Raw genomic sequence first — 23,580 nt, 5'->3', positions numbered from 1 at the left:
GAGCAAGCAGTTCGGCCTTAAATGCCAAAGAAGCGTCCTAAAAGCCAGGGCTAGTTACTCGAGTTTTGACACCAGTGGCTGAATGGGGCTTCACGTGAGCATTTCTGGAGTCCTAAAGTAAAACGACGAAGGAGAGCATTTGAAAGTAGACGCCGACACCAGTTCAGCCGCAGTTTCCTGCAGGCTTGAGCCCTGTGCCTGGCTCTGCCGAATGGGGGAGGAACTTTGGGCGACCAGTCAGGGCTCAGATAGAGGGTAGGGGGCACGGTGTGTTGTGTTGGGTTTAGCCGATGAGGGGCATGCCTTCCTGCTGGGGTCTGGCCTGCTCCCAGGCCGAAAAGCCCCAGTGCCCCGTGCACACACTGCACCTTCGAGAAGGGCCTGGTACTGGGGGTGGGGGGCAGGGAACTGAGGAGGTATGTTTTCCCCTTATGGGTGAGCGAGATGCTCACAGTTGAAAGCCAGGAAGTACCTGCGCGGACTCCCCTCCCTCCCAGAGCTGCAGGTCCGGGTCACGTGTGCCCACATTTGCACAGAGCCTGACTTGGACATCCACGCACACACATGCCCAGACCCCTTGCACTAGCGCCTACAGGCCCGCCTCCCGTGGGCACGAGCCCAGAGCCTAACTGCCTTCGCCCCCGTCCCCACCATCTATACCCCAGGGATTTCCCTCCCACCCAACTGCATCCTGCCTTCTCAGTATACTGGAGAAAAACCTGTCGGCCTGGCCTGTGACTTCGAGTTGGTAGAGAGGGGTGAAGGGAAACTCCAGCACTCCTGTCTAAGAAAGGCCCCAAGACGCCCCCAGGCTCAGTAAGGCCTTACTCTGAGAGTGAGGGAAGAAGGCTGCCCCTCCCCAGTCCCCTGGGCCTAGGACAGCAGGTGCAAGCTGCCGGGGAAAGGAGGCAGAAGAGTCTCTTCCGGCAGCAGGAAGTGGTAACCACCTATGGGGCAACAAGGCTTGTTCCTCCCCACAGGGCTGAGCAGAAGGGGAACCTTAGCCCAAGCCTGCTCTCTGACCTCCGCCCCCACCCCCTCCCCATGAGGGGGCCTGGAGGGAGTGAAGGCACGTTCTGTTCTCTGGTGCTGACCTCCCTTCCCACCTGGCTCTCCAGGCTCCTTGTGCTTGGGAAGGGTGGGCCCCATCTGATGTCCTGGGGATCTGGGGGAGGCAGGTGACCCAAGGGAGCCCAGGGTCTGGAGCAGCTATGGTGTCACTGCGCACTGGCATTCAGGGCCAATGGCCACGATGTGCAGTCAGGCAGTGGTGACCAGACAGCCTTCTGGAGGCTGGGGGGGAATGGCAGCCAGAGGATGCCAGCTTGCCAGGCACCTTGGGGCTCCCGCACCGGCCCTAGCAGCCGAACCTTGGGCACAAGGCTGCCCGGGTGCGCGCCCAGTGACTGGGGCGAGGCGACGGCAAGGCCCGGCCCCAGTGGGCGCGCGCGCGCGCACACACACACACACCCACCTCCCCCCCCCCCCGCCCCAGGCCCCCCCGGGCAGCGCCGGGCCGCACCGGCCGCCCCCGCCCCGCCCCGGGAGCCGCGCTGGGGGCGGGGCGGGGCGGGGCGGGGCCGGCGCAGGCTGCTGGCTGCGGGGGCCTCCGGTCCCAACGCCCGGCCCGCTCGCGGCCGCGTGGGAGCAACGGAGCTCGACGGCGCGGCCGCCCGGCGGCCATGGCCACGCACGGGAAGCTGCGCCGGGAGCGAGGGCCGCAGGCGGACCATGAGGCGCAAGTCAAAGGTGAGAGGGCGCTGGGCGCTCCCGGCCCAGTTCCCTACGGGGACCCCGAAGGTCGTGGGGGAGCTCGAAAAGACCTGGCCGCTGGCCCAGGGCCCGCTGCTCTCCCCCAGTGACCTCCGGAGGGGGCTGAGGGAGGGAACCCGTGCCCCCTGCCCGCCTCTCCACGTCCCTTTGGCCGCATCCGCCGCTGTTCCTCCTTCCTTCCACTCTCCCTCGCTCCCTCCCTCCCTTTGGTAGCTGTGTCCTCCTGGGTTCTCCCTGCACCTCACCTAAGGACTCCGAGGAGGGAAGGGGGCACCGAGTGCCCCCCCAAAAGTGGCATTCTAGCCACAGTGAAATGGAGCACCTTGACTTTGCTGACGGGGGTTGGGTAAGGGGTCCGGGAGCTTCGGTGGATGGATTTAGCGATGGCTTTACCCTAAAACCACTCCAGTCCCTGCAGCCCAGTCCCTGTTCCCTCCCTTGGGCGCTGAGGTGGCTCAGAGTTGAAGGCCACTGTCTCTAGGTCAAACCGGCACAGTGTATCTTGGCCTGAGGGATCTTGCGCCCTCTGCAAGAGCAGACCTCTTTGGGTTCTGATAAACACTCTGTGCAAATCGTATGCAAATCAGCTTTGCAAACTCTTAGTCGACTGCTTTTCTGGGTCTTATTCAGGGCGTGGTAACTCGTGCAAAGGGAAGCAGGCAGCGTCCAAGTGCCAGCAGTTTGAGGCTGTAACATTTTCTGGCGTCTTCAGATGTGCGACCCTGTATATCAGTCTCAATAGCTCAATTTTACCGATGAAGGAAACCGAAGCTCAGAGAGGAGCAGTGACTTCCTTATGGCCACTCCTATAGGTCCCAGGAGGTGTAATGAAATGAGCCTCGAATGTCCTTCCAGTCCATAGATGGAGATTCCAACGTAATTATCCAATACAAGCAATTTACACCAAAGTATGCTCGAGTCCTCCCCGTCTGGGAAGGGTGGCCTGCTGCCCAGAGCCAGCTTGAGGTGACCGTGCAGGGCCAGTCAGCTCTCCAAGCCTCCCCTGCAACATTCCTCAGATAGAGAGAATGATCCGCAGCCGCATCCCCCAAATGTCATGAGGCTGAAGGACTTTGGAAACTCTTCAGTCAGCAAATGTGGGCGTTCATTCACACTGAAAAAAAATTGGGGTTTCGAGCAAGGCTGTCTTTTAAGTTTTCCTTGCCTGCTCTGGGTCCCTAATGATTTTAGCTTCTGTTCCCCGCCCCCCCGCCCCGTGCCCCCACCCCCCCACCCAAAGAAACTTCCTACTATGCTAGAAAAACGGGATCACTGTCTTGACACCCGAAATTCTGAAAGGTCAGCATAGTCGTGGTTTGGGAGGCCATCTTTTCTGCTTTGCTTGTCAGCAGAAGTGAGACCGAATGCCTCACTCACAGGAAGTGTTGTTGAGGCCCAGTCCTGGCTCTGCAATTCAAGCATACGTGGATTCCATCCTTCCTTTTGATAGATGTTTTGTATGCATCTGTTCTTTGCCAGGCCCTGAACATAACAGTGCTGAGCACAGGAGAAGCAATCCCTGCTGTCATATGGCTCACAGGTCTAGTGGGGGAGACATATAGTGAACAACCTATCACACAATTAATTTCAATTATGATGAAAACCACTATAAAGGGAGGGTGCGGATGTCAAGAAAGGGGACAGGAAGAGGGCCAGACCTAGTCTGTGGGGAGGTTGGGAAGGGTTCCCTGATGAGCACATCCCAGCTGAGATCTGAGAGCTGGACACCGACTCAGCTGAGAGCCTGGGGAGCCTGGGGAGCTCGGGAGGCACCGGCTCACTGTGCTCAGACCCTGCCGACTCAACGTCTGCCTGACACCAGGTCCGAATCCCAGCCAAGGCTTGGTTGCACCGAACAGAAGAAATGAAACAGTTTGGTGTGCTGGCCCGTTGAACACTGTTCGCTTGTAATAGGTCCCCTGGGAACTGTCGCTCCACGAGGAAGGGGCAGACGCCAGAGGACAGTGAGGCAAGCCGGGACATCTCAGATCTTTCTTGGAATGAAATGAAATTTACTTTTATCCCCAAACTGTTACCCTGATTTAATGAAGACTCTCCTGATTTCAAGTGGCCTGGCCTCGGACGGCGTAAGGAGACTGCATTGGTTTCACCTTCAGGAAGCAGTCCTCGCCCAGGCTTCCATTTACCCAGCTTGACCCCTTGGTGGAAAGAGAGCGCTCTTGTTCAGTCACTGAGGTGCAAGCGCGGGGAGGGGATGGTGGCTCCTGGGCCTGTCACTGATCTAGTCCTACGGTGGAGGACGGTGGAGGGGCCGAGGGATGGGTGATGCAAGAGCCACATCTGGGGCGCCTGGAGTCAGGGAGAGGGACCCAGGGGCTGAGAGTAGGAAGGGGACGTTCTCGAAAGGGAAATCAGAGGAGGAAATGGGGATGCCGAGCAGGCAGGACCCATGGAGGCTGCCACATGCCCCACAGCCCGTGGGACGCCACTGGCGGGACAGAAATCCACATGGCACCAGTACCGAGCTGTTCACCGCAGAGTTCTTTCCGACAGCCACCCTGGGTCCTGCCACTGCCCACCTCCTCCCAGGCTGGCTGCCTGGTCCAAGCCCCTGACTGTCTTTTGCCTGGACTGGTGCGGTAGCTGCCACCTGGACTGGGCACGTTTCCTCCGTCACCTGACCTCTGCCCTGGCTCCCCACGGCAGCCTGAGGGGCCCTGAGTGCGAAGCCGGACCCTCATGGCTCCGCTGCTGTGGCCCCCCTCTCCCTCGGCGTCCAGCGGGGAGTCCTCCCCAACCACGGGCCTTGGCCATCTCCCCCCTCCCCTCGCCTGCGCAGCTCTCTCCAGCCACGCTGGCTCCACGGCCCCTCTGTTGCTTCCTTCAGCTCTCTGTTCCAGTGTTGCTTGTTCCTGACCACCTCCCGCTCTGTGCTGTCTTCTCAGTGCCACTTGTTCCGACACGTTCTAGCACATGCCTGTCCCCCTGCTGTCTCTCCCCAGGAGGGTGGGCACCGTGTCTCCATGTCTAGACTGACTGGGTGCATAATCAACATTATGCTGAATGAAGGAGTCATTTAACGTCCCTTTTTTGGACAGCGATTAGTAAGTGGTGACCCGCTTGCCAGAAGCCGAGACAGTGCGTTATGTCCTCGGGATGCCCAGGGCTCGCCAGTGGGTTGCTTAAGATCCTCATTCAGGCGGTTCTTTGCTTTAGGTCTGTGTGGGGAAAGTTGCCAAATCAAGTCAGCGATAAGGTGTCAGAAGCCAGCAGTGTGGGGAGCGGGGTGTGGCCCTCTCTGCCCGGAGGTGGGTAGTGAGGAGTCAGTACTGGGAACAGCAAACAGGCCAGTTGCCTCAGTCCCGTCACTGGTCAGCCTCCACCAGCTGGTCTGGCCCTCCCACTGGCGCTGCCCTTTCTCCCTGGGGCTGAGGGCAGGGTTTCCAGCCAGCGAGGCCGCAAGTTCACTGCAGGTTTGGCAGAGCGCCGTGGCCACCCCGCACCTGCGCAGCCCCGTGTGTCTCTGTGTTTGCGGGGGCGGCCACCCTGCCTGGGGTCCTGGGCACCCAAAGGTCAGGAAGTGGCAGGGAAACCGGGGAGTCATGGGAAGCCCAAGTGCCAGGTGCTCTCCCACCATCCCAACCTGCTCCGAGCCTCCGGGACCCTCCACACTCCCTCTCGCCCCTGGCCCTTTGCAGGGCTCTGCCCTCTGCCTGGAAGGGCCTTTCCGTTCTTCCTTCCCGGCTGGTTCCCTTCAGCCTCACCTCAGAGGTCCCCTTCCTCAGGCCCGCCCCGAGCCGGCTGGACGGCAGACCTCCCGCAGCGCCGGGCCGGCCTCCCGCCCCCTCGGCTCGGCGCTCACTCCACTCGGCGGCGGGTCCACTGCCCCAGCCTGAGCCGCGTCGTCCCCCCCCCCCGCCCCGCCCCTACAGAGATGCGCTGGCAGCTGGGCGAGCAGCTGCGCTGCCTGGAGCTGCAGGGCGAGCTGCGGCGGGAGCTGCTGCAGGAGCTGGCCGAGTTCATGCGGCGCCGCGCCGAGGTGGAGCTGGAGTACTCGCGGGGCCTGGACAAGCTGGTTGAGCGCTTCTCTGGCCGCGCAGGCCGCCTGGGGGGTGGCAGCCGGGAGCACCAGAGCTTCCGGTGGGTCCTGGGGACTGGCCGGTGGGACGACTGCAGCAGGGCCTGAGGCCCCGCTCCCCGTCGGTCTGAGTGCCCGTCTCCCCCAGGAAGGAGCCGTCCCTCCTGTCGCCCTTACACTGCTGGGCCGTGTTGCTGCAGCAGACGCGGCAGCAGAGCCGCGAGAGCGCGGCCCTCAGCGACGTGCTGGGTGGGCCCCTGGCCCAGCGCCTGAGTCACATCGCGGAGGATGTTGGGCGCATAGTCAAGAAGGCAAGGCCCCTGCCCTGGGCACGGGATGCTGGATGGCCTCAAGATCTAGCGAGGGCAGCCCGTGGGTGCCCGATGCAGAGGTGTCACGGCTGGGAGGGCCCAGGAGGGCGGGGGGCGTCGGGCAGAGGGGAGCCACTGGGAGCCTTGAGTGCCAAGCTGAGGGCTGGCCGCCGCTGCAGGATGGAGGTGGGTGTTGCACTGGGGCAGGGCTGTGCTCAACTCCCCTCCCCCGCAGAGTAAGGATCTGGAGCAACAGCTGCAGGAGGAGCTCCTGGAGGTGGTGTCAGAGCTTCAGACGGTGAGAGCGCCGCAGGGCCTGTCCGAATCAGAGGGAGGCCATCACCTCACATCTCCCCGAGCCAGGCTCAAGGAGAGACCTGGGTTTCGAGGACCGCAAGCTCGGCCCTCTCTCCCTGCTCTGGGCACTGGGTGGTTGGGCAGAGCGCTCAAGTCCGAGTCCCGGATGGGCTGGGATGGGGAGGGGGAGGGCTGGCTGCAGCCGTGGCCTTGAGCAGGGCTGCCTGGGCTTGGGCCTCCTTGCAGGCCAAGAAGACATACCAGGTGTACCACATGGAGAGCGTGAATGCCGAGGCCAAGCTCCGGGAAGCCGAGCGGCAGGAGGAGAAGCGGGCATGCCGAAGTGCCGGCACCGAGGCAGGGCCCCTCCGCAAGGGCTCCCTCAAGAAGGGAGGGCGGCTGGTGGAGAAGGTGGGCCTGGGGGGCAGCCGTCTGTGTCCGGAGGCTCTGGCTCCTGGGCTTTGTCCTTCCGAGTCCCAGCCCTGCAGGGAGGTGGTGTGCAGCAGGAAGGCGGGGCTGGCTCTGGAGGGCTCCCCAAGCTGGGGTGGTAGACAGAGCGGGCAGGAGAAGAGCCACTAGGCCCGGGACAGCCCGCACGCTCCTAACTGGTCTCCCCCACCAAGACCCGCTGGGCAAAGAGAAATCTGCTGCCAGAAGCCTGGGGGCCCTTCCACCCACCCGTCCTTGCCTCACGCAGTGCTGTGAGATTGCAGACAAGCGAGTGGACGTGTCGAATGGGTGACTGAGTGACAGGAGGGGAGGAGGAATGTTTGAGGCGGTTCTTGAAGAGAGGATGGGGACGCTGAGGCTGCCAGCGTAGCGGAGGAAGGACATCATGACTTCAGGGCCAAGTTGTTTGAGGGACCTGGTGGGACAGCGGGTGTAGCTGTCCGCGTGGGGAAGGGAGGGGAGAGAGCGTGTGTCGCGGGTGAGGGCTACATGGGAGGCGGAGCTGGGGCCGCGTGGGTGATCCTGGGGCTTGTGTGGTCCTGAGCAGCGCCACGCCAAGTTCTTGGAGCACAAACTCAAGTGCACAAAGGCGCGCAACGAGTACCTGCTCAGCCTGGCCAGCGTCAACGCCGCTGTCAACAACTACTACGTGCATGACGTCCTGGACCTCATGGACGTGAGTGCTGGCGGGCAGGCGGGGCCGGGCGCCTGTGTGCCGAGCCTGCCCGAGCCGTGTCCTCGCTTGTCCCCCAGTGCTGTGACACGGGATTCCACCTGGCCCTGGGGCAGGTGCTCCGGAGCTACACGGCCGCCGAGAGCCGCACCCAGGCCTCCCAGCTACAGGGCCTGGGCAGCCTGGAGGAGGTGGTGGAAGCCCTAGACCCTCCAGGGGACAAGGCCAAGGTGCTGGAGGTGCACGCAGCCGCCTTCTGTCCCCCGCTGCGTTTCGACTACCAGCCCCACGAGGGGGATGAGGTGAGGGTCTCTGCCCGCCCCGTCAGGCAAATGCTTTGTGTTTTCTCGTCTTCATTGTGAAGGTAGCTTATTTCTCAGACCCTCCTTCAGTGGCCTCAAGACAAATGAGGCTCTGAGGTTTCCGGACTTGCGTTTGAAGCCAGCAGACCTCCGCAGCTCACTTCTGCGGTTCAGCCAAAGGACGCACACACACACACACCCGCGCCCCCCGCAAGGGCAAACACAGCCAGGATGCCACTGGTTTTGAGGCCAGCTGGTGGGTGGTACATAGCTGTCCGTGTGCTCTTCTTTCGATGGTTCTGTGTACCTTAGACGTTTCATAATGCAAACTTGGGGGGAAAGAAACCATGCAAACAGTAAATTATAACTAGGCATCTTTTTTTTTTCTTCTTTTGGGCCGCACCACACGGCTTGTGGGATCTGAGTTCCCCGACCAGGGATCGAACCTGTGCCCCCTGCAGTGGAAGCTCAGAGCCCTAACCACTGGACCGCCAGGGAAGTCCCCACTAGGCATTTTTTAAATGCACCTCCGAGCTATTCTTTTGTTTACCAGTTTATCCTCATGAACATTGTGCAGGGTCTGGGGTTACACTGAGCTTTTACTTATTTAATTTGTATTTTGACCAAAGTCGTATCGGAGGTCAAACGTTACTCAAGGCGTCCAATGGCACACAGCCCTTCTCTGACTCACCCGTTCCGTTCCTGATTCCCACTCCCCAGACGCAACCCCTTCCCCGTCTTCTAGCTGCTGCTTCTGCTGCAAGCAACGTGGCAGGTGCTGCTAGCGCTTTTACGCTTCCAGAGGCCCTACCGGCCTCCTTCGTGGATGATTAGGGCTCCTCCCCACATCACCACCTCCCAGTGCTGTTGTCTCCGTCTTCCCCTCACACCAGGCGATCTCTTCTCTTCAGAGCTCTGCCCTGGAGCCGTCCAGTCCCGGCTTGCAGGCCTGTGAAGTCCATGACCTCCCTGCTCCATCGTCCTGAGCATTCCTGCCATTCTCTCCTGCGTTGGACCGTCTGTGTCCCAGATCCTGTGTCTTCCTCTTTCTTGGTTTATTACCCTTGTTTGTGTGGACATCTTTCCCCATACTTTCCTGACTTCGAATATCTGAAAAAATGTCTGTATTCTTTTTTTTTTTGGTTTTTTTTTGCGGTACGCGGGCCTCTCACCGTTGTGGCCTCTCCCGTTGCGCAGCACAGGCTCCGGACGCGCAGGCTCAGCGGCCATGGCTCACGGGCCCAGCCGCTCCGCGGCATGTGGGATCTTCCCGGACCGGGGCACGAACCCGTGTCCCCTGCATCGGCAGGCGGACTCTCAGCCACTGCGCCACCAGGGAAGCCCCAAATGTCTGTATTCTATCCTTGAAATTGATTGGTAATGTTAGCTGGGTATAGAATTCAAGGTTGTAGGTGAGAAGTGCAATGCCATTCTGATTTCTGGACTGTTGCACGTGACCTGCAGTTTGTCTCCCTGAAGCTTTTAGGATGGTCTCTTTCCCTCGTGTAAAGTTTTATGATGATGTGCCTTGGGGATCCTTTTCCTTCATGGTGCTGGGCACCCAGTGGGCCTCGTCAGTATGCAAACTTGTGTCTCAAGGTTTTGAGCTCATATTATTCCTTTGGTAATTTCCTTCCCTTAATTTTCTTTTCTCTTCCTTTCACAAATTCTTGTAATTTGATGTTGAACACCATGGACTGACAGTCTAAGTTCCTTATCTTTTTTTTTTAATATAAATTTATTTATTTATTTTTGGCTGTGTTGGGTCTTCGTTGCTGCGCGTGGGCTTTCTCTAGGTGCGGCGAGCGGGGGCTACTCTTTGTTGAGGTGCGCGGGCTTCTCATTGCGGTGGCTTTTCTTGCTGAGGAGCACGGGCTCTAGGCGTGCGGGCTTCAGTAGTTGCAGCACGCGGGCTCAGTAGTTGTGGCTCACGGGCTCTAGAGCGCAGGCTCAGTAGTTGTGGTGCATGGGCGGCATGTGGGATCTTCCTGGACTAGGGCTCGAACCCGTTTCCCCTGCATTGGCAGGCGGATTCTCAACTACTGCACCACCAGGGAAGCCCTGATTTCCTTATCTTTTACCTTTCCTATTTCTCATTGCTATACCTTTTCATTCTGCTTTCTTAGATATTTTTTCGACTATTTCTTCCCACCCCTTGTTGAAATTTTTTTTAATTTACTTTCATATTTTTTGTTCTTAAGAGTTTTGGTTTGTTTTCCAAATTCCTATTTAAAATAGCCCTTTCTTCTTGTTTCATGGATACAATATCTTCTCAAATCTTTCTGAAATGTTCATTCCTTTTCTTGACATTTCCCCCGGTTCCCTGCCTTTCCACTGTTTCCTTGCTTTGATCTGTGTCTTCCACTTTAGAGCTCTTCCTCAAATGGCTGCCAGTTCTTGGCCGTCAATTCATATTTCAGAGGAGGCACTGAAGAGAGGTGCGTTACGTATTTGATGTGTGTGAGCAGAGCTTGTCAGCAGTGGGTTTCCCCCCAGGGTGGCTGGGCAGGGACTCCGATCATTGCTGTGAGGGACACCCACATCACGGGGAGCTGGGGGTGTCTCGGTAAGAGGGTGCTAGAAAGGGCTCAGAGGACTTGGGCAAGGGTTAGGGGACTTGGGGGAGGGGCTTGGCGCCGGCTTGGATGCTGTCAGGAAACGGGTAACTCTGACAGGGTGTCTTAATAAATCTTATTGAGAAGACGGGGCAGGGGTGGCTAAAGGGAGGCTAGAGCTGTCATCAGTGGGGAAGGAACCGTCCCTCACACTAGCTGGGACGCACGGAGGTTTGCTCATTTTTGTGCCTTGGACAAAGTTCTTGCTTTGGTCTGTGCTCAGACACGCTGATGACTTTTTTTTTATCTTCAGCCGTCATGGCCACAGTGGCTTTGTCTGACGTTGATGCTCTGTGACATTCCTTATGTCCAACAGGCCCGCACTGAGGCACAGCTCTGAGCTCCTGGCCAGCCCCAGATGGCGGTGGCTGCTGTGTTCCCTCTCATCAGTAGGGACTTTCGTCCCCTTCCTCAGCAGTGACTACTGTCCCTGAGTCCAGAACCCCTCTGATTTATCCTTTCCAGAGAGTCAATTTCTAGTTTTCTGCCCATTATGTGGGCTTGAGGGGGTGGGTCTTCTAATGTCAGTGTTTTCTAGGGCCTGGATAGAAATTTTATAATCGTGGTAAAATACACATGAGACTCACCGTTTTGTCCGTTTTAAGTGCACAGTTCACATGGTTGTGCAACCATCATCCACCTCCAGAGCTTTTCCATCTTCCCCAATGGAAAATCTGTCCCCATTAGACACTAACTCCCCCCCCCCAGCCCATGGCCCCCAGCGTCTACTCTGTCTCTAGGAATCTGGCTACTCCAGGCACCTCATACAAGTAGAAGCATATCCTATTTGTCCTTTTGTGACAAAAGGCTTATTTCACTGAGGATAATGTCCTCAGGGTTCACCCGTGTTGAAGCATGTATGAGAATCTCCTCCCTTTTTATGGCTGCTGGACACTTGGGCTGCTTCTTCCTTTGGGCTGTTAGGAGGAGCGCTGCCGGGAACGTCCGTGCACAAGTCTCTATGCGTGCGGGTGTGCGCCTTCCCCTTGGGAAGGTGCCCTTGCCGTGCTTCAGATCTGGCTGTACGCAGCGTCAAGGCTGGTGATCCTGTGCATCGGCCGCCAAGGCAGCGAAAAGGGGCCCCAGAGACCTCGGTGCCTGCTGCCCAGCCCCACCCTGCGTCTCAGGCGTGGCCCTCAGCCCCCTGGATGCTGCCCTCTGCAGGTGGCTGAGATCCGGGTTGAGATGGAGCTGCGGGATGAGATTCTGCCCAGAGCCTACAATATCCGGAGCCGCCTGGACCGACAAACCATCGAGACAGAGGAGGTATGGGTGACCCGGCCTGCCCTCCCCCTGCCTTCTGACTTGGACTCCCTGTCCCTCACCTGCCCCCACTTCTTCCCCAGGTAAACAAGACGCTGAAGGCCACCCTGCAGGCCCTGCTGGAGGTGGTGGCGTCGGAAGATGGGGACATGCTCGAGTCCTTCCAGGCCAGCCCCTCCACCGAGTCCCTCAAGTCCACCAGCTCGGACCCAGGGGTTCGGCAGGCCAGCCGGAGGCGGGGGCAGCAGCAGGAGACCGAGACCTTCTACGTCACGGTGGGGAGGCGGGGCCAGGAGGGCGGGGGGCCGGGGAGGCCCGGAGCTAGGACTAAAGCCTTGGACTCTTCCTGGGGCTTCATAGAAACTCCAGGAGTACCTGAGTGGACGGAGCATCCTCGCCAAGCTGCAGGCCAAGCATGAGAAGCTGCAGGAGGCCATCCAGCGAGGTGGGCCCTGCTCCTGGCCCCCTGAGCCCCTGCCTCGCCACCCCCAGGGCCGGGAGCGGCCGCAGCTTGGCTCTCCTCCTGGGTCCTCCACCCGGCCCACGTCCTCTCCACCCAGAGAGGGTGCTTGGCACGCAGGGAATAAGCCAGCGAGGATCCCGGCCCCTATCCCGCCTTTTGTCCTGTGACTGCCCTGGGCCTTCAGGTGCCCTCTCCCTCTGCGGGGTGTTGAGGAACCTCCCGGCCCGAGAGACACACCAACGTTTTCTCCTCCCCAGGTGACAAGGAAGAGCGGGAGGTGTCTTGGTGAGTCCTTCGTGAAGGACCAGCTTGTCCCGAGGAGCTGTGGGGTCCCCACCTCCCCTCTCTTTGGGACCCGGCTCTGTTGCTCGTCCTTCGGTGGCCTGTTTCCCACTTTGTCCAGTGGGTTCTGGAATAGCTCGCGAGCTCCAGCATGCTGTTTGGCTGGGCCAGGGTGTCGGGGCAGCCTAGTCTCCACACCCACTCCCCTCAGAGCCAGCTCCTGTTCACGACAGGACCCAGTACACACAGAGAAAACTCCAGAAGAGCCGCCTTCCCCGCCCCAGCTCCCAGTATAACCAGAAGCTCTTTGGGGGAGACATGGAGAAGTTTATCCAGGTACTTGCTTTGTGTCACCCGCCAACCAAGCGCTTCTGCTCTCCCTCCGGCCCCGGGGCCTGCCTGTGAGCCCAGTAACCTCCGCCCCGGCCACTGGTCTCCTCCTGGGTGGGCCTTTGTCGGGCCTGCACTGATCAGAGGGCGCGTCCCTAACTAGTAGCGGAGAGCCTCGGGTGGCAGTGATTTTAGGGCTGAGGAGTTGAGTTAACAGAAGCAAGGGTGTCCGCGGGCCCCACTTCTGGGGTACGAGAGAGGAAGTAAGGGAAGCAAGAAGGATCAGAAAAGAAGAAATCACACTGTTATTTGCAGGATGTGATTCTATATGTCACGGTTCAAAAGAATCAACAGATTATTTAAGTGAACAAATTTTGGGTTTCACGATGTTACTTGATTCGAGGTCGACATACGGAGTTCGATGGCATTTCCACATGCCAGCAATAAACAGCTAGCAGGTAAAACGTAAGGCATGGCCCGAGACGGCACCAGGGATGTCGGACACCTGGGCATGCATCTCGCAGGCCTTACTGCTGACCGCATAATGCATTAAGAGAAAATAAAAGCGAGCGAGTGACGAGGCAGGACGTGCTGTGTCCACAGTGGAGGGAACACCCTCTCTGTCCCTGTCCCCAGAGCTCGGGCCAGTCCGTGCCCCTGGTGGTGGAGAGCTGCATCCGCTTCATTAACCTCAACGGTGAGTAAGACCTGGGCCCTCCTGCCGCTGGCCTGGCACCCGATCCTGCGCCCACCGGCTCTCCGTCCTCCCGCAGGCCTGCAGCACGAGGGCATCTTCCGGGTGTCGGGCGCCCAGCCCCGGGTCTCGGAGATCCGTGACGCTTTTGAGAGAGGTGGGGACCGGCGGGGCCGGGGGTGAGGATGGGGGTGGGTGGAAGAGCCGGTGCCATCCGCCTTCTCGCCCCCTGCGCCACCGTGTCGCCCTCAGGAGAGGACCCACTGGTGGAGGGCTGCACCGCCCATGACCTGGACTCGGTGGCAGGTGTGCTGAAGCTCTACTTCCGGAGCCTGCAGCCTCCGATATTCCCCCCAGAGCTGTTCAGGGAGCTGCTGGCTTCTGCGGGTGAGGCGGGGGTCTGAGGCGGGCCCTGGGGGGGCCCCTCCCCGCTGGCCTCCACGGCTGCGCTCACGGCTTCTCTCCGGGGCACTGGCCTCGGCCGCAGAAGCGGAGGCCGCGGCGGAGTGGGTGGAGCATGTGAGCCGCCTCCTGGCCCGGCTGCCCCCACCAGTGCTCGTGGTCCTGCGCTACCTCTTCGCCTTCCTCAACCAGTGAGTACCTCTCGGCGCGGGGGGAGGCAGGGGCGAGGGCGGCTCAGGGGTGGCCCTAGCCAGCTGCTAGCGGGGGTGAGGGGACACCGGGCCGAGAGCTCCCTGCCTGTGACCCACCTGTGCCCCCAGCCTGGCCCAGTACAGCGATGAAAACATGATGGATGCCTACAACCTGGCCGTGTGCTTCGGGCCGACGCTGCTGCCCGTACCCGCCGGGCAGGACCCGGTGGCCTTGCAGGGCCGGGTGAACCAGCTGGTGCAGACGGTCATTGTGCAGCCCTCGCGGGTCTTCCCGCCCCTGGCCCTGCTGCCCGGCCCTGTCTATGAGAAGTGCATGGCGCCGCCTTCTGCCAGCTGCCTGGGGTAGGCTCTTCGCGCTGCCGGGAGGGAGGTCCGGCAGACGGGAGATCCCTCGTGCGCTCATCCACCTTGCTCTGCTCTGCACTGCAGGGATGCCCAGCTGGAGGGCCCGGGGGGGGAGAACGAGCCGGAGCCGGAGGCTGGGAGCCTGGCCCCGGAGGACGGTGAGCGGGGCGGGAAAGGAGTGCCCCACCCTGTCCCCGCCCTGGATGCCCACTCCACCCCTCCCCCACACTGGGGTCCCCTCTTCTCCCTAGACCCAGAGGGGGCTGTGGAGGCCGTGGCCTGCTTTGCCTACACGGGCCGCACGGCCCAGGAGCTGACCTTCCAGCGGGGGGACGTGCTGCGGCTGCACGAGCGGGCCTCAGGCGACTGGTGGCGGGGCGAGCACGCCGGGGCCCGGGGACTCATCCCCCATAAGTACATCACGTTGCCGGCGGGGTGAGTGAGTGAAGTTGGGGCCCTTCCTGGGAGGCTCTCCTTTCACCCGGGCTTCTGGCCCTTCCCCCGCCCCGAGTCCCCGCTTCCGTAGGCCCGGGGTGGCCCAGAGTGCGCCTGACCACTTCTGGCCAGCGCTGAGCCCTCTGGCCCCCAGACCCCAAGCCCAGAATGAGCGTTCTAACAGGCGGTCTTGTCTCTCTGGCGCCAGGGCAGAGAAGCTTGCTGTGGGCCAGGGGCTGCCGGCCGCCGGGGAGCTGGTGAGCAGCCCAGAGGCCCTCCCGGCTATGGAGTTTGTCCAGAGGTGAGCAAGGGGAAGACCCCTTCCGGGGGCCCTGCCCGCCCACCCCAGGCTGGAGGAGGGTGGGGTCAGACCTCAGCCGCGGAGAGGGACCGGCCTCACTGTTCCCTTTCCCGTGGCCACACCCCGGGCTGGGAGAAGCCACTGCCAGGCAGCGCAGGGGCTCCCCAGGGCCCCCGCCAGGCCCACTGTCTATGCCCTGCAGGCCAGAGCCGTGCACCCAACCCGAGGCCCCTCTCGGCACACCCGGGGGCCCCTCTGGGCACAGATGGCGCTGCTTGGTCCCAGCATCCCCGGAGCGACATGTGGAGGTGGATAAGGTGAGAGCTGGGAATGGCTGTGTGGCAAGTGGGGGACACCTCTCGGGGGTGGGTCTCTGCTTCCCCTTATGAACCGGACTCTTCCCTCCCAAGGTTCAAGTCTGACCTTCCTGACCTCAGACCAGCCGGTGGAGCCCAGCCTAGGGAGGGGCAGGCCGGCAAGGGTGTGAGTGCAGTGGGGAGGGACGGGCCTGGAGGCAGGGTAGAAGGGAAGGGAACCTGGGGCTCTCACATTTGGGCTTCATGTTCGGTTCCTGAGTGGGACGCGGTGAGTGGGACAGGCTTCAAGGCTGGCATCTAGAGCCAGGCTAGGTGAAAGGTGGTGACGTGGCCGGCGCTTGGCGAGCCAGGGAGGATGAAAGGGGCAGATGGAAAAGAGGCTGAGGGAGGTGGCTGACTGGGGAGCCAGGCGGGGTCGTACTTCTTGCAGGGGGAGAGAGCGGGTGCCGGATGCGGCCGGGGCCAGGGGTGCAGCCCGGGGACACCCGGCTCCCTGCTGTGTCCGCTGGGCCCAGCGCACCCCACTGTGGGCTCCCAGTGGGCACCGCCGGGCTGAGCCCCGGGAACCGTGTGAGCACTTATCACTACATCTGGGGTCTGCCCAGATAACCCAGGATCGTCTCCCCATCTCAAGATCCTGAACTTATATCTGCAAAGGCCCTATTTCCACACAGGGTCCCAGCCCAGTGCAGGGTGGGGGGGCGGGTAGGATGTGCACGTCTCTCCAGGGGCATTTCAGCCCCTCCTCCGTGGGCTGCAGGGGGCCGCTGGCCCTGGAGGTCCGGGCACGCTGGTGGCCCCCGAAGCCAGGGTGTGGTGGCTGTGATCTCAGCCAGGGAGAGAGTGGGAAGAGGAGGGGGACCCGGGGCCCAGCCAGAGGGGCTCCCATTTCAGGGCTGGGCTGAGGATTGCTGTCCCCGGAGGAGACGGTGACCGCCACACCAAAAGTGGCAGGAGCGAAACCGGGCAAGCGAGGGGCGACAGCTGCGGGGCCCACGGAGGGGAGGGGCCTGGGGACAGGCGGTGGCCGAGGACTTTGTTTCAGGGGAGGGAGGAGTTTGGGCAGAGGCTTGGGCAGCGGAGGGCAGGAGGGCCTCGCTCCTGGGTCAGCTGGCACCACTGACCTGGGGGTGGGGGACTGGCTGGCCAGGTGGAGGCCGCTCACACCGACGCCCTGCCTTTCTCTCCTCCCCGCCAGGCCGTGGCGCAGACCATGGACTCTGTGTTTAAGGAGCTCTTGGGGAAGACCGCCGTCCGTCAGGGCCTCGGGCCGGCGTCCACCATCTCCCCTGGCCCTGGGCCCCGCAGCCCGAAGACCGTGGCCTGCGGCCGCCTCGGCAAGAACAAAGGCTTCTCCCGTGGCCCTGGGGCCCCAGCCTCACTCTTGGCCTCCCATCCCCAGGACCTGGACTCACCCCTCAAGCCGCACTGAGGTGCTACCGGTTCCTCTGCAGGCCCCGCCCCGCCCCAGGCGGCCACGGGGGAGACCGGCCGGGCTCCCCAGGCCCTTTGCTTCTCCCTGGTCCTGTGCAGCATGCTTGCTCGTGACCGTCTGCAGAGAGGAGGACGAGGCCACCCCAGCCCACCCCTGCTTCCCCCGCGCTGGCTCAGGCCCCTCTGGGAGGCAGCCGAGGAGGGAGGCTGGGGGCAGCTGGCCGTGAGGGCTTGTCGCTGGTTGTCGGGTGCTCGGTGCCCTTGCTCAGATGAGGGTGCCAGCCTGGTGTTGGCGGCCATTCATAAAGGCCTGTGCATTGACTCCCCGACGTGAGCCAGTTCTCTGTCTCGGTGGGGCTGGGTACAGGGCCAGCCTCCTGGCACCCCAAAGATGGCAGGTTGGGAACAGCTTCTGCGGGGGGTTCCTTGGCACAGGGCTGCCTTTGAAGGCCTGCGTGGCGGGTTCTAGAGCCGCTCACGTGTCTGGGTGCGGGAGGCCTCTGAGAATCTTTCCGCGCTGCCCCCGCGCCCACCGTTACCCTGATCCAAGGAGACTCGCCAGGTGGGAGATGAGCTGGAACTTTTATGACGGGGAGAGTCAGAAGGGAGGGCAGAGGGGGACTAGAGAGGCGGGGAAAGGAAGGCCCCTGGCCCCACGCCTTTCTTCCTCCTGGGCCCCCACCCCCCACCCCCCGCTCCCGGGACCTCCGTCAGCCGGCAGGGCAGGCACTGGTTGGGGTGGAAGCCATGCGCCGGCCCCGGACCCTGCAGCCCACCGCCGCAGCCCCTCCCTACACGCGGCGCCAAGGAGCTGACTGCCGGGCCCCCGCGCGATCGCGGAGCCTGTCCCCGGGCAGGCAGCTGAGCTTCGTGGAGCCTCTGGAAGGAAGGCGCCCCTCGTTTCTCAGGAGGAGGTGTCCCTGGCCAGGAAGGAGCTGGCCGTGGCACAGGACTCCTCGTGGGGCCCCAGGCCGGGCGGGGCGCGCGTCCAGGCACAGCAGAGCAGGCTTCGCAGCTCGGAGGAGACGCTGCGGCTGAAGGAAGCGTAGATCCAGGGGTTGGTACAGCTGTTGAGGCTGGCCAGCAACATGAGCAGCACGAAGGGGGGCCCTGTGTGGTGCAGGGGTCTGGGCTGGGGATGAGGGTGCCCAGGGAAGGCCGCGACCCACGTGCCACCCAGCGGCTAGCAGTGCGCATCAGCCTGTGTCCGCTCGGGAGCCCACGGCTGGGGAGGGGGGGGGCCAAGGTGTGTGTGCAGCCAAGCCTGAGCGGCCCCCACGGCTCGAGCCACGGCCACACACCTTCCCGAGGTGCCTCCGGGTCCCACGCTGCCCACAGCTGCACGAGGAAGAAGGGCGCCCAGCACAGCACGTACACTATCACGATCACCAGCGTCATCCTCACGGTCTTGGCCATGGCCGCCGACACCCGGGCTCCCTCGCTGGGACTGCCCGTCCGGCGCCCTCTGCGGCGCCCCCCGGCCCTCTCTGCAGGCCCCGGCACCAGGCTGGCGTGAATCTCCCGAAAGATGAGCACCTGGCAGGCGGCAATGCCCAGGGCAGGTGCCACGAACACCATCAGGGCGATCCAGGTGACGTAGGCGCGGAGGCCCCAGGGCTCGGCAAAGCGGGCCCAGCAGTCGAGGACACCGCTGCCGTCTCCCACGTCACGCTGGGCGAAGATGAAGAGCTGGGGCAGGCTGAGGAGAAGCGAGAAGGCCCAGGCCACCAGCACTGGCCGGTTCCAGCGAGCTCCGCCTCCATGGCGGTGTGCCAGCATGGGGCGGCAGATGGCGCGGTGGCGGTCCAGCGTCATGGCCAGGATCATGTAGGAGGAGGCATACATGCCCACCATCTGCAGGTACTTGACAGCCCGGCACAGGGCATCGGGCCCACGGAAGCGGTCGGTGGCGTCCCAGGCCAGCTGGGGCAGCACTTGGAACAGAGCCACGGCCAGGTCGGCCAGGCACAAGTGGCCGATGAAGACGTGCATGGGCGCCCAGCGGCCCCGCCGGCCCCGCCGCACTAGGGCACCCAGCACCAAGCCGTTGCTCAGGGCCACAGCCACGAAGACTGTGGAGAGCAGGGCCAGCTCCGCCTGGGCTAGCAGCGGGTCCCGGGCGTCCAGCGGCTCCTCCTCGCTGCCGTTGCCGGGCGGCGTAGGTTGGGAGAGGGGCCGGGGCACAGCTGGGCAGCGGTGGGGGGAGAGGCCCGAGTTAGGGAGTGTGCTCTGCAGGGGAACCGAGCCCAGGGAGCTTCCCGCTGGTCAGGCAGAGCTGGTGGCCTTCTGCTTCCCTCCAGCCTCCCACTTCCTGGATCCGCATGTGGTGGGGAGGGAAGGGCAGCCCCAGCCCAAGCGAATACATAGGGCCATGCGCTCCCATCCCCACACCAGCAGCCCGGAGAAGTGGGTGAAGGAGGTGTCTGAAAGGGGCTTCTTGGCTTCATCCAACCCCGCCCGGCCCACCTGGCTCATCCCAGTGGCGGAAAGGGTGGGGGGATGGGTAGGGACAGTGGCTGGGACCTTACCCGACGTGGTGGACGCCATGACCATGGTGGGGCGAGCAGGAGTCCTGAGCGCCTGGAGGAGATGGGGTGGCGAGCTCAGCCTCCCACCAGAGGGGCCAGCCCGGCTGCCCAGAGTCTCTGGATAGGGGTCCTTAGAGAGTTGCCGGGGTGGGGGGGTGTGGGTGTGTGCGTGCGCGTGCATGTGTGTGTGTGCGCGCGTGTGTGAGTGTGTTGTGTGTGTGTGTGTGCGTGTGTGTGCGCGCGCGCATGCGTGAGTGTGTATGTTCCAGTGATCAGGCACTGGGGGTACATCCTTAGCCTAATCAGGGTTGGTGAGGTCTGGCCCCTGAGACAGACATCGACCTCGGAGCCCTGCTACACTCCTCCCAGGACTAGGCAGGGGAAGCTGGAGAGAGGGACAGTCAGACAGATGGACGAACCAAGCCTATGACCTACCTAGGCAGCCCACAAGAAGCGAGGCAGACAGATAGACCACCCCCTGCCCTGACAGAGGCCAAGAGAGGTGGCCATCGGAGGGCTGGGGACACGGTGGGAGGGCTGGTATGCCCCCGTGTAGCCCCTTACCTGGCCGGGCTCCCGGGCTCCTGGGCAGCTGGGCGGCAGCGGGCGCAAAGGTGGCCCAGGAGCTCAGATCGGCGCTCCATCGCCTGCCCCGCCCCAACCAGGCCTCTGGGAGTGACCTGCTCAGGAGGGGACTTCCTCCCCTCCCCCATGAGCCTCCCGCCTCTGGCACGGGGAAGTAGGCTCCTGGCCTCCTCTGCTTCCCTTCCTGGCCGCAGCCATCCCAGGACTCCGTTCTCCCCGCCAAGGGGGAGCCGAGCCCTCCAGAGCTTGGCTTAGCTGTAGCCGGCTATCCGCTACCACCCGCGCCTGCCCCCACTTCCGCAGGGCCCCCTTTATTAACATGTGGGGCTGCGGAGCTCTGGGCGATGACTTAGTTCAGCGTGTCTATAAGTGGGGAAACTGCGACCGGAGGTGGGTGGGCCTGGCTCAGCATCACACAGCTTTCTCGTGGCGAAGCTTGACCCCCCCCCCCTTTCCCGAGCCAGGCTCCTTCTGCCCCTCTCCGGGCCTGGGCAAGGCTCTCCCGAGGTCCCCACTAGGCAGAAGGAGGGCTTCTCCCCAGCCTGCGAAGGCCCCACTCGCTCCTCAATTAGGCCGCAGGAGATGAGGGACGGGAAGAGGGGGGGCAGAGTCAAGCTGGGGCTGAAGGTGTCCCCGAGAGATCCAGCTTCCTCCCCAGACTGTGGGAGCCCGGGACACCTCCACGCTTTTCCTCCTCCCACACCTGTCCTAGGAGAAGGGGGCTCAGAGCTTCTGCACTGACGCATATTCCAGCTCCCTCTCTCCCCTCCCCCCACATACGCCCAGCGCGCACGCTCCTGTGCCCTCCCTCCCTCCTCTCCCCTCCAGCCCATCCTTTTCCCCATCCCAGGCCCTCCCCACCCCCACCCCAGCTCCTGCCACCGGCCCTGGCCTCCCTCAGCCCAGGCCGGCCCAGCCCAGCCCAAGGCAGTGGCCTGCATGCGGCCCAGAGCCCGGCTCCAGGCTGAGATTGGCCCTTTCTTCCTGTTTGTCCCTCCTCTCTGTTGACCTGCGAGGCTAGGGACCAAAGCAGCCTCTCACAGACCAGGGGCTCAAGTACAGCCAAGGCCAGGCGTCCTCTTCGCGGCCAGAGTCTGGCGGCGCCAGTAGGGGTCATCAGGGTGGGGGCCCACCCAGCCCCCCTACACCCCACACCCACACAGCGCACACGCACACACACTGCACCACATGTGCTTCACGCCCAGCACTCACACGGCGCGCAGTACACACACACACACACACACACACACACACACACACACACACACGCTCCACACCACACCCCCACGGTACGTGTGCGTATTTGTAATGGTTTTTGCTAAACCATTTGGAAGTCGGTTGTAGAATACCAACGCCCCACATCTGAACACATCAGCCACACCTGCTAAGAACCAGAACGTCCTCACTGTCCCCCTGTAGCCACACAACCATTACTAACCCAGGAGCATAGAAAGGGTAGAAGATGGAGTTCCCGGGCACTTCTTTCCTTGTGCCCCCCTTCCCCATGTGCCTCCCGGGGCCCGGTCCCCAAGACCCTCCCAGGCTTGCCGGTGAGATGACACCTCCCTCGTCTGCCCTGGGGATCTGAGGCGCCTGCAGAGGAGCGCATGTCCCCACTTGGCCACTCCCCCGCTGTGGGACCTTGGACAGGCTGTGGCCAGCTCTCTGTGACTCAGCTTCCCCCTCTGTAAAATGGGAATCCAACAATTGAAAGTTGAGCCGCGGCGATAGGATGGGCAGAGACTTAAGCCGGCAGGTGTGGAAGCGCCTTTTTTTGCTCACTGCATCTCGGGCAGCTCTGGAAGCAGTGCCAGCCTTCTGGGGTAAACGGGCCATCACCTCCTTATGGGGCTCTCTGCCCAGCCCCAAACGAGGTCATGCAGGCCTGTATCCCGGCAGAGAGCTGGCGCAGGGCTTGGGGACACCTCTGCGCACTGTGCTCCTTATTTCCCGCTGTCGAGTCCAGGGAAAAGTCTGGGGGAAGGCCCTTCGCTGCGACTTTCTCTCGGCTCCAGGAAGGAACAGGAGGGCTTTGTGTCCACGCCAAGGCCTGGATGTAAAGGGAAACAAGTGCTGGGATCTCTGGGAGGAACGAAGAGCCCCTGAGGCCAGCCGGTGTGCCCGGAGAGTCTGGCTACCTGGCTGATAGCCCGACTCAGGAGCCCCTGGTGCACCTGCCGGCGCTGTGCCAGCTGAGAGGCTGGGCCGAGTCCCGCTGCGGGCGGCAAAGAGCTGGTCAGATGGAGACACCCCAGGCCACCCCAGCCCCAGCCACCAAGGAGGACTTGGCCATGGAGCAGCCAGTTGGCCTCAGGTGGCCTCAGGCCCCGGGCAGAAGTGAACAGACACCCTCCCCCCCTCCCCCGGCGCAGCCCCCTCTGCCCTGCCCAGTACCATCTCCCTGTAGGACTGCCTTTGCAGAAAGGTTCTGTGTGTGGCCAAGGAGTGGGCCCCGAGCTCCCCCAGCCCAGTGTCTGAGCAGAGGGGGTGGGGGCACTGACCATCCCAGGTGCCTGGCGCCAGGGCAGTGGGTCAGAACTGTGGGACCTGGATCTGTCTGTCTTGCTCTACCACTGGCTCTCAGGAACCAGGACCATTTGCTCAACAGGCGCAGCAGCCCTACCCCCCCCCAGGGGTGTGTGTCTGGGGGGTGGAGGGGGAAGGCACAGGCCTTGGAGGGGACACTTGAAGGCTATTTCAGGGATGAAAGAGAAAGAGGAGCCAGCCAGGGACACGAAGAAAGAGTGACGAAAAAGCCAGGAGAAAACCAGGAGAGCAGAGGTTCCCGAGGTTGGGAGGGGAGACAGGTGCCCTACGGGAAGGAAGGACGCGAGCAAAGCTGCTGGAAGGCCGTGCCTGGTGTCAACCGGAAAAAATGCACACCTGAGGGACTTCCCCGGTGGTCCAGTGGTTAAGAATCCGCCTTCCAACGCAGGGGACACGGGTTCGAGCCCTGGTCCGGGAAGATCCCACATGCCGTGGAGCGACTAAGCCCGTGCACCACAACTACTGAGCCTGCGCTCTGGAGCCCGCGAGCCACAACTACTGAGCCCACGTGCCACAACTGCTGAGCTCGCATGCTCTGGAGCCTGCGTGCCACAACAAAGATCCCACGTGCCACAGCTAAGACCCAATGCAGCCAAATAAATAAATAAAATAAATATAAAAAAATAAAAAGAAAAAAATGCACACCCGAAAACTTGAGGATTATGTATTATTCGGTGGACTTCCTGAGGATTCCAGTCCGGGAGACAGCCTCTCAGAGAGCTCTGAGGGACAGCTCCGAGGAGGTAAGGGGGGAGCCAGGGTAGTGAGAACATCAAAAGATTACCGTCAGTTAAAGAAAACTGGGCATTTCAAGTGACTGAATCCAGCACTTTTCCAGGTATGGGAAGAGGCAAGAGTCTGAATATCATTGAGACCATTCCTTTGATCTGTGCCGCAGCCATCTGGGGCCAGCATCCTGTTTTCTCCGTCCTGAATCCCCTCAGCGTGCACAGTGTGGGGCTTACTGATGCGGCAGGCAACT

At 62.2% G+C, this 23,580-nt stretch overlaps 2 protein-coding genes across 5 annotated transcripts; one reads left to right on the top strand and one right to left on the bottom strand.

Annotated features, from left to right (window-relative positions):
- Nucleotides 1-1,596: 1,596 nt before the first annotated feature.
- ARHGAP4 (Rho GTPase activating protein 4) lies at nucleotides 1,597-17,260 on the top strand. Of its 2 annotated transcripts, XM_029240505.1 has the most exons (22): nucleotides 1,597-1,749; nucleotides 5,667-5,874; nucleotides 5,961-6,123; nucleotides 6,359-6,421; nucleotides 6,667-6,831; nucleotides 7,418-7,546; nucleotides 7,624-7,845; nucleotides 11,625-11,726; nucleotides 11,807-11,998; nucleotides 12,084-12,168; nucleotides 12,444-12,471; nucleotides 12,702-12,804; nucleotides 13,435-13,495; nucleotides 13,572-13,649; nucleotides 13,745-13,879; nucleotides 13,980-14,085; nucleotides 14,215-14,448; nucleotides 14,536-14,609; nucleotides 14,703-14,886; nucleotides 15,095-15,187; nucleotides 15,390-15,504; nucleotides 16,703-17,260. In XM_029240505.1, the coding sequence occupies exons 1-22, from the start codon at nucleotides 1,683-1,685 to the stop codon at nucleotides 16,934-16,936; spliced, it is 2,841 nt and encodes a 946-aa protein (XP_029096338.1). In that variant the 5' UTR covers nucleotides 1,597-1,682; the 3' UTR covers nucleotides 16,937-17,260. The 2 variants fall into 2 exon arrangements, 1 of the variants encoding a protein (XP_029096338.1); XR_003796371.1 differs by lacking the exon at nucleotides 14,536-14,609 and having other exon boundaries at nucleotides 16,703-16,757.
- A 156-nt stretch (nucleotides 17,261-17,416) lies between these two features.
- On the bottom strand, nucleotides 17,417-20,131 carry AVPR2 (arginine vasopressin receptor 2). Of its 3 annotated transcripts, none has more exons than XM_029240506.1 (4): nucleotides 20,031-20,131; nucleotides 19,467-19,518; nucleotides 18,240-19,124; nucleotides 17,417-17,972 (listed from the first exon to the last, which is right to left on the bottom strand). In XM_029240506.1, exons 2-4 carry the CDS (start codon nucleotides 19,489-19,491, stop codon nucleotides 17,560-17,562), a joined length of 1,323 nt encoding a protein of 440 aa, XP_029096339.1. In that variant the 5' UTR covers nucleotides 19,492-19,518; nucleotides 20,031-20,131; the 3' UTR covers nucleotides 17,417-17,559. The 3 variants fall into 3 exon arrangements, with proteins under 3 accessions (XP_029096339.1, XP_029096340.1, XP_029096341.1); XM_029240507.1 differs by having other exon boundaries at nucleotides 17,622-18,048; nucleotides 18,314-19,124; XM_029240508.1 differs by having other exon boundaries at nucleotides 17,660-18,048.
- Nucleotides 20,132-23,580: the final 3,449 nt, after the last annotated feature.

Source organism: Monodon monoceros, unplaced genomic scaffold (assembly GCF_005190385.1).
Source record: "Monodon monoceros isolate NGI ecotype Baffin Bay Population unplaced genomic scaffold, NGI_Narwhal_1 Super_Scaffold_22, whole genome shotgun sequence".
Lineage (NCBI taxonomy): Eukaryota > Metazoa > Chordata > Mammalia > Artiodactyla > Monodontidae > Monodon > Monodon monoceros.
Note: the sequence above shows the minus strand (reverse complement) of the source record. Positions and strands in the feature narration are given on the sequence as shown.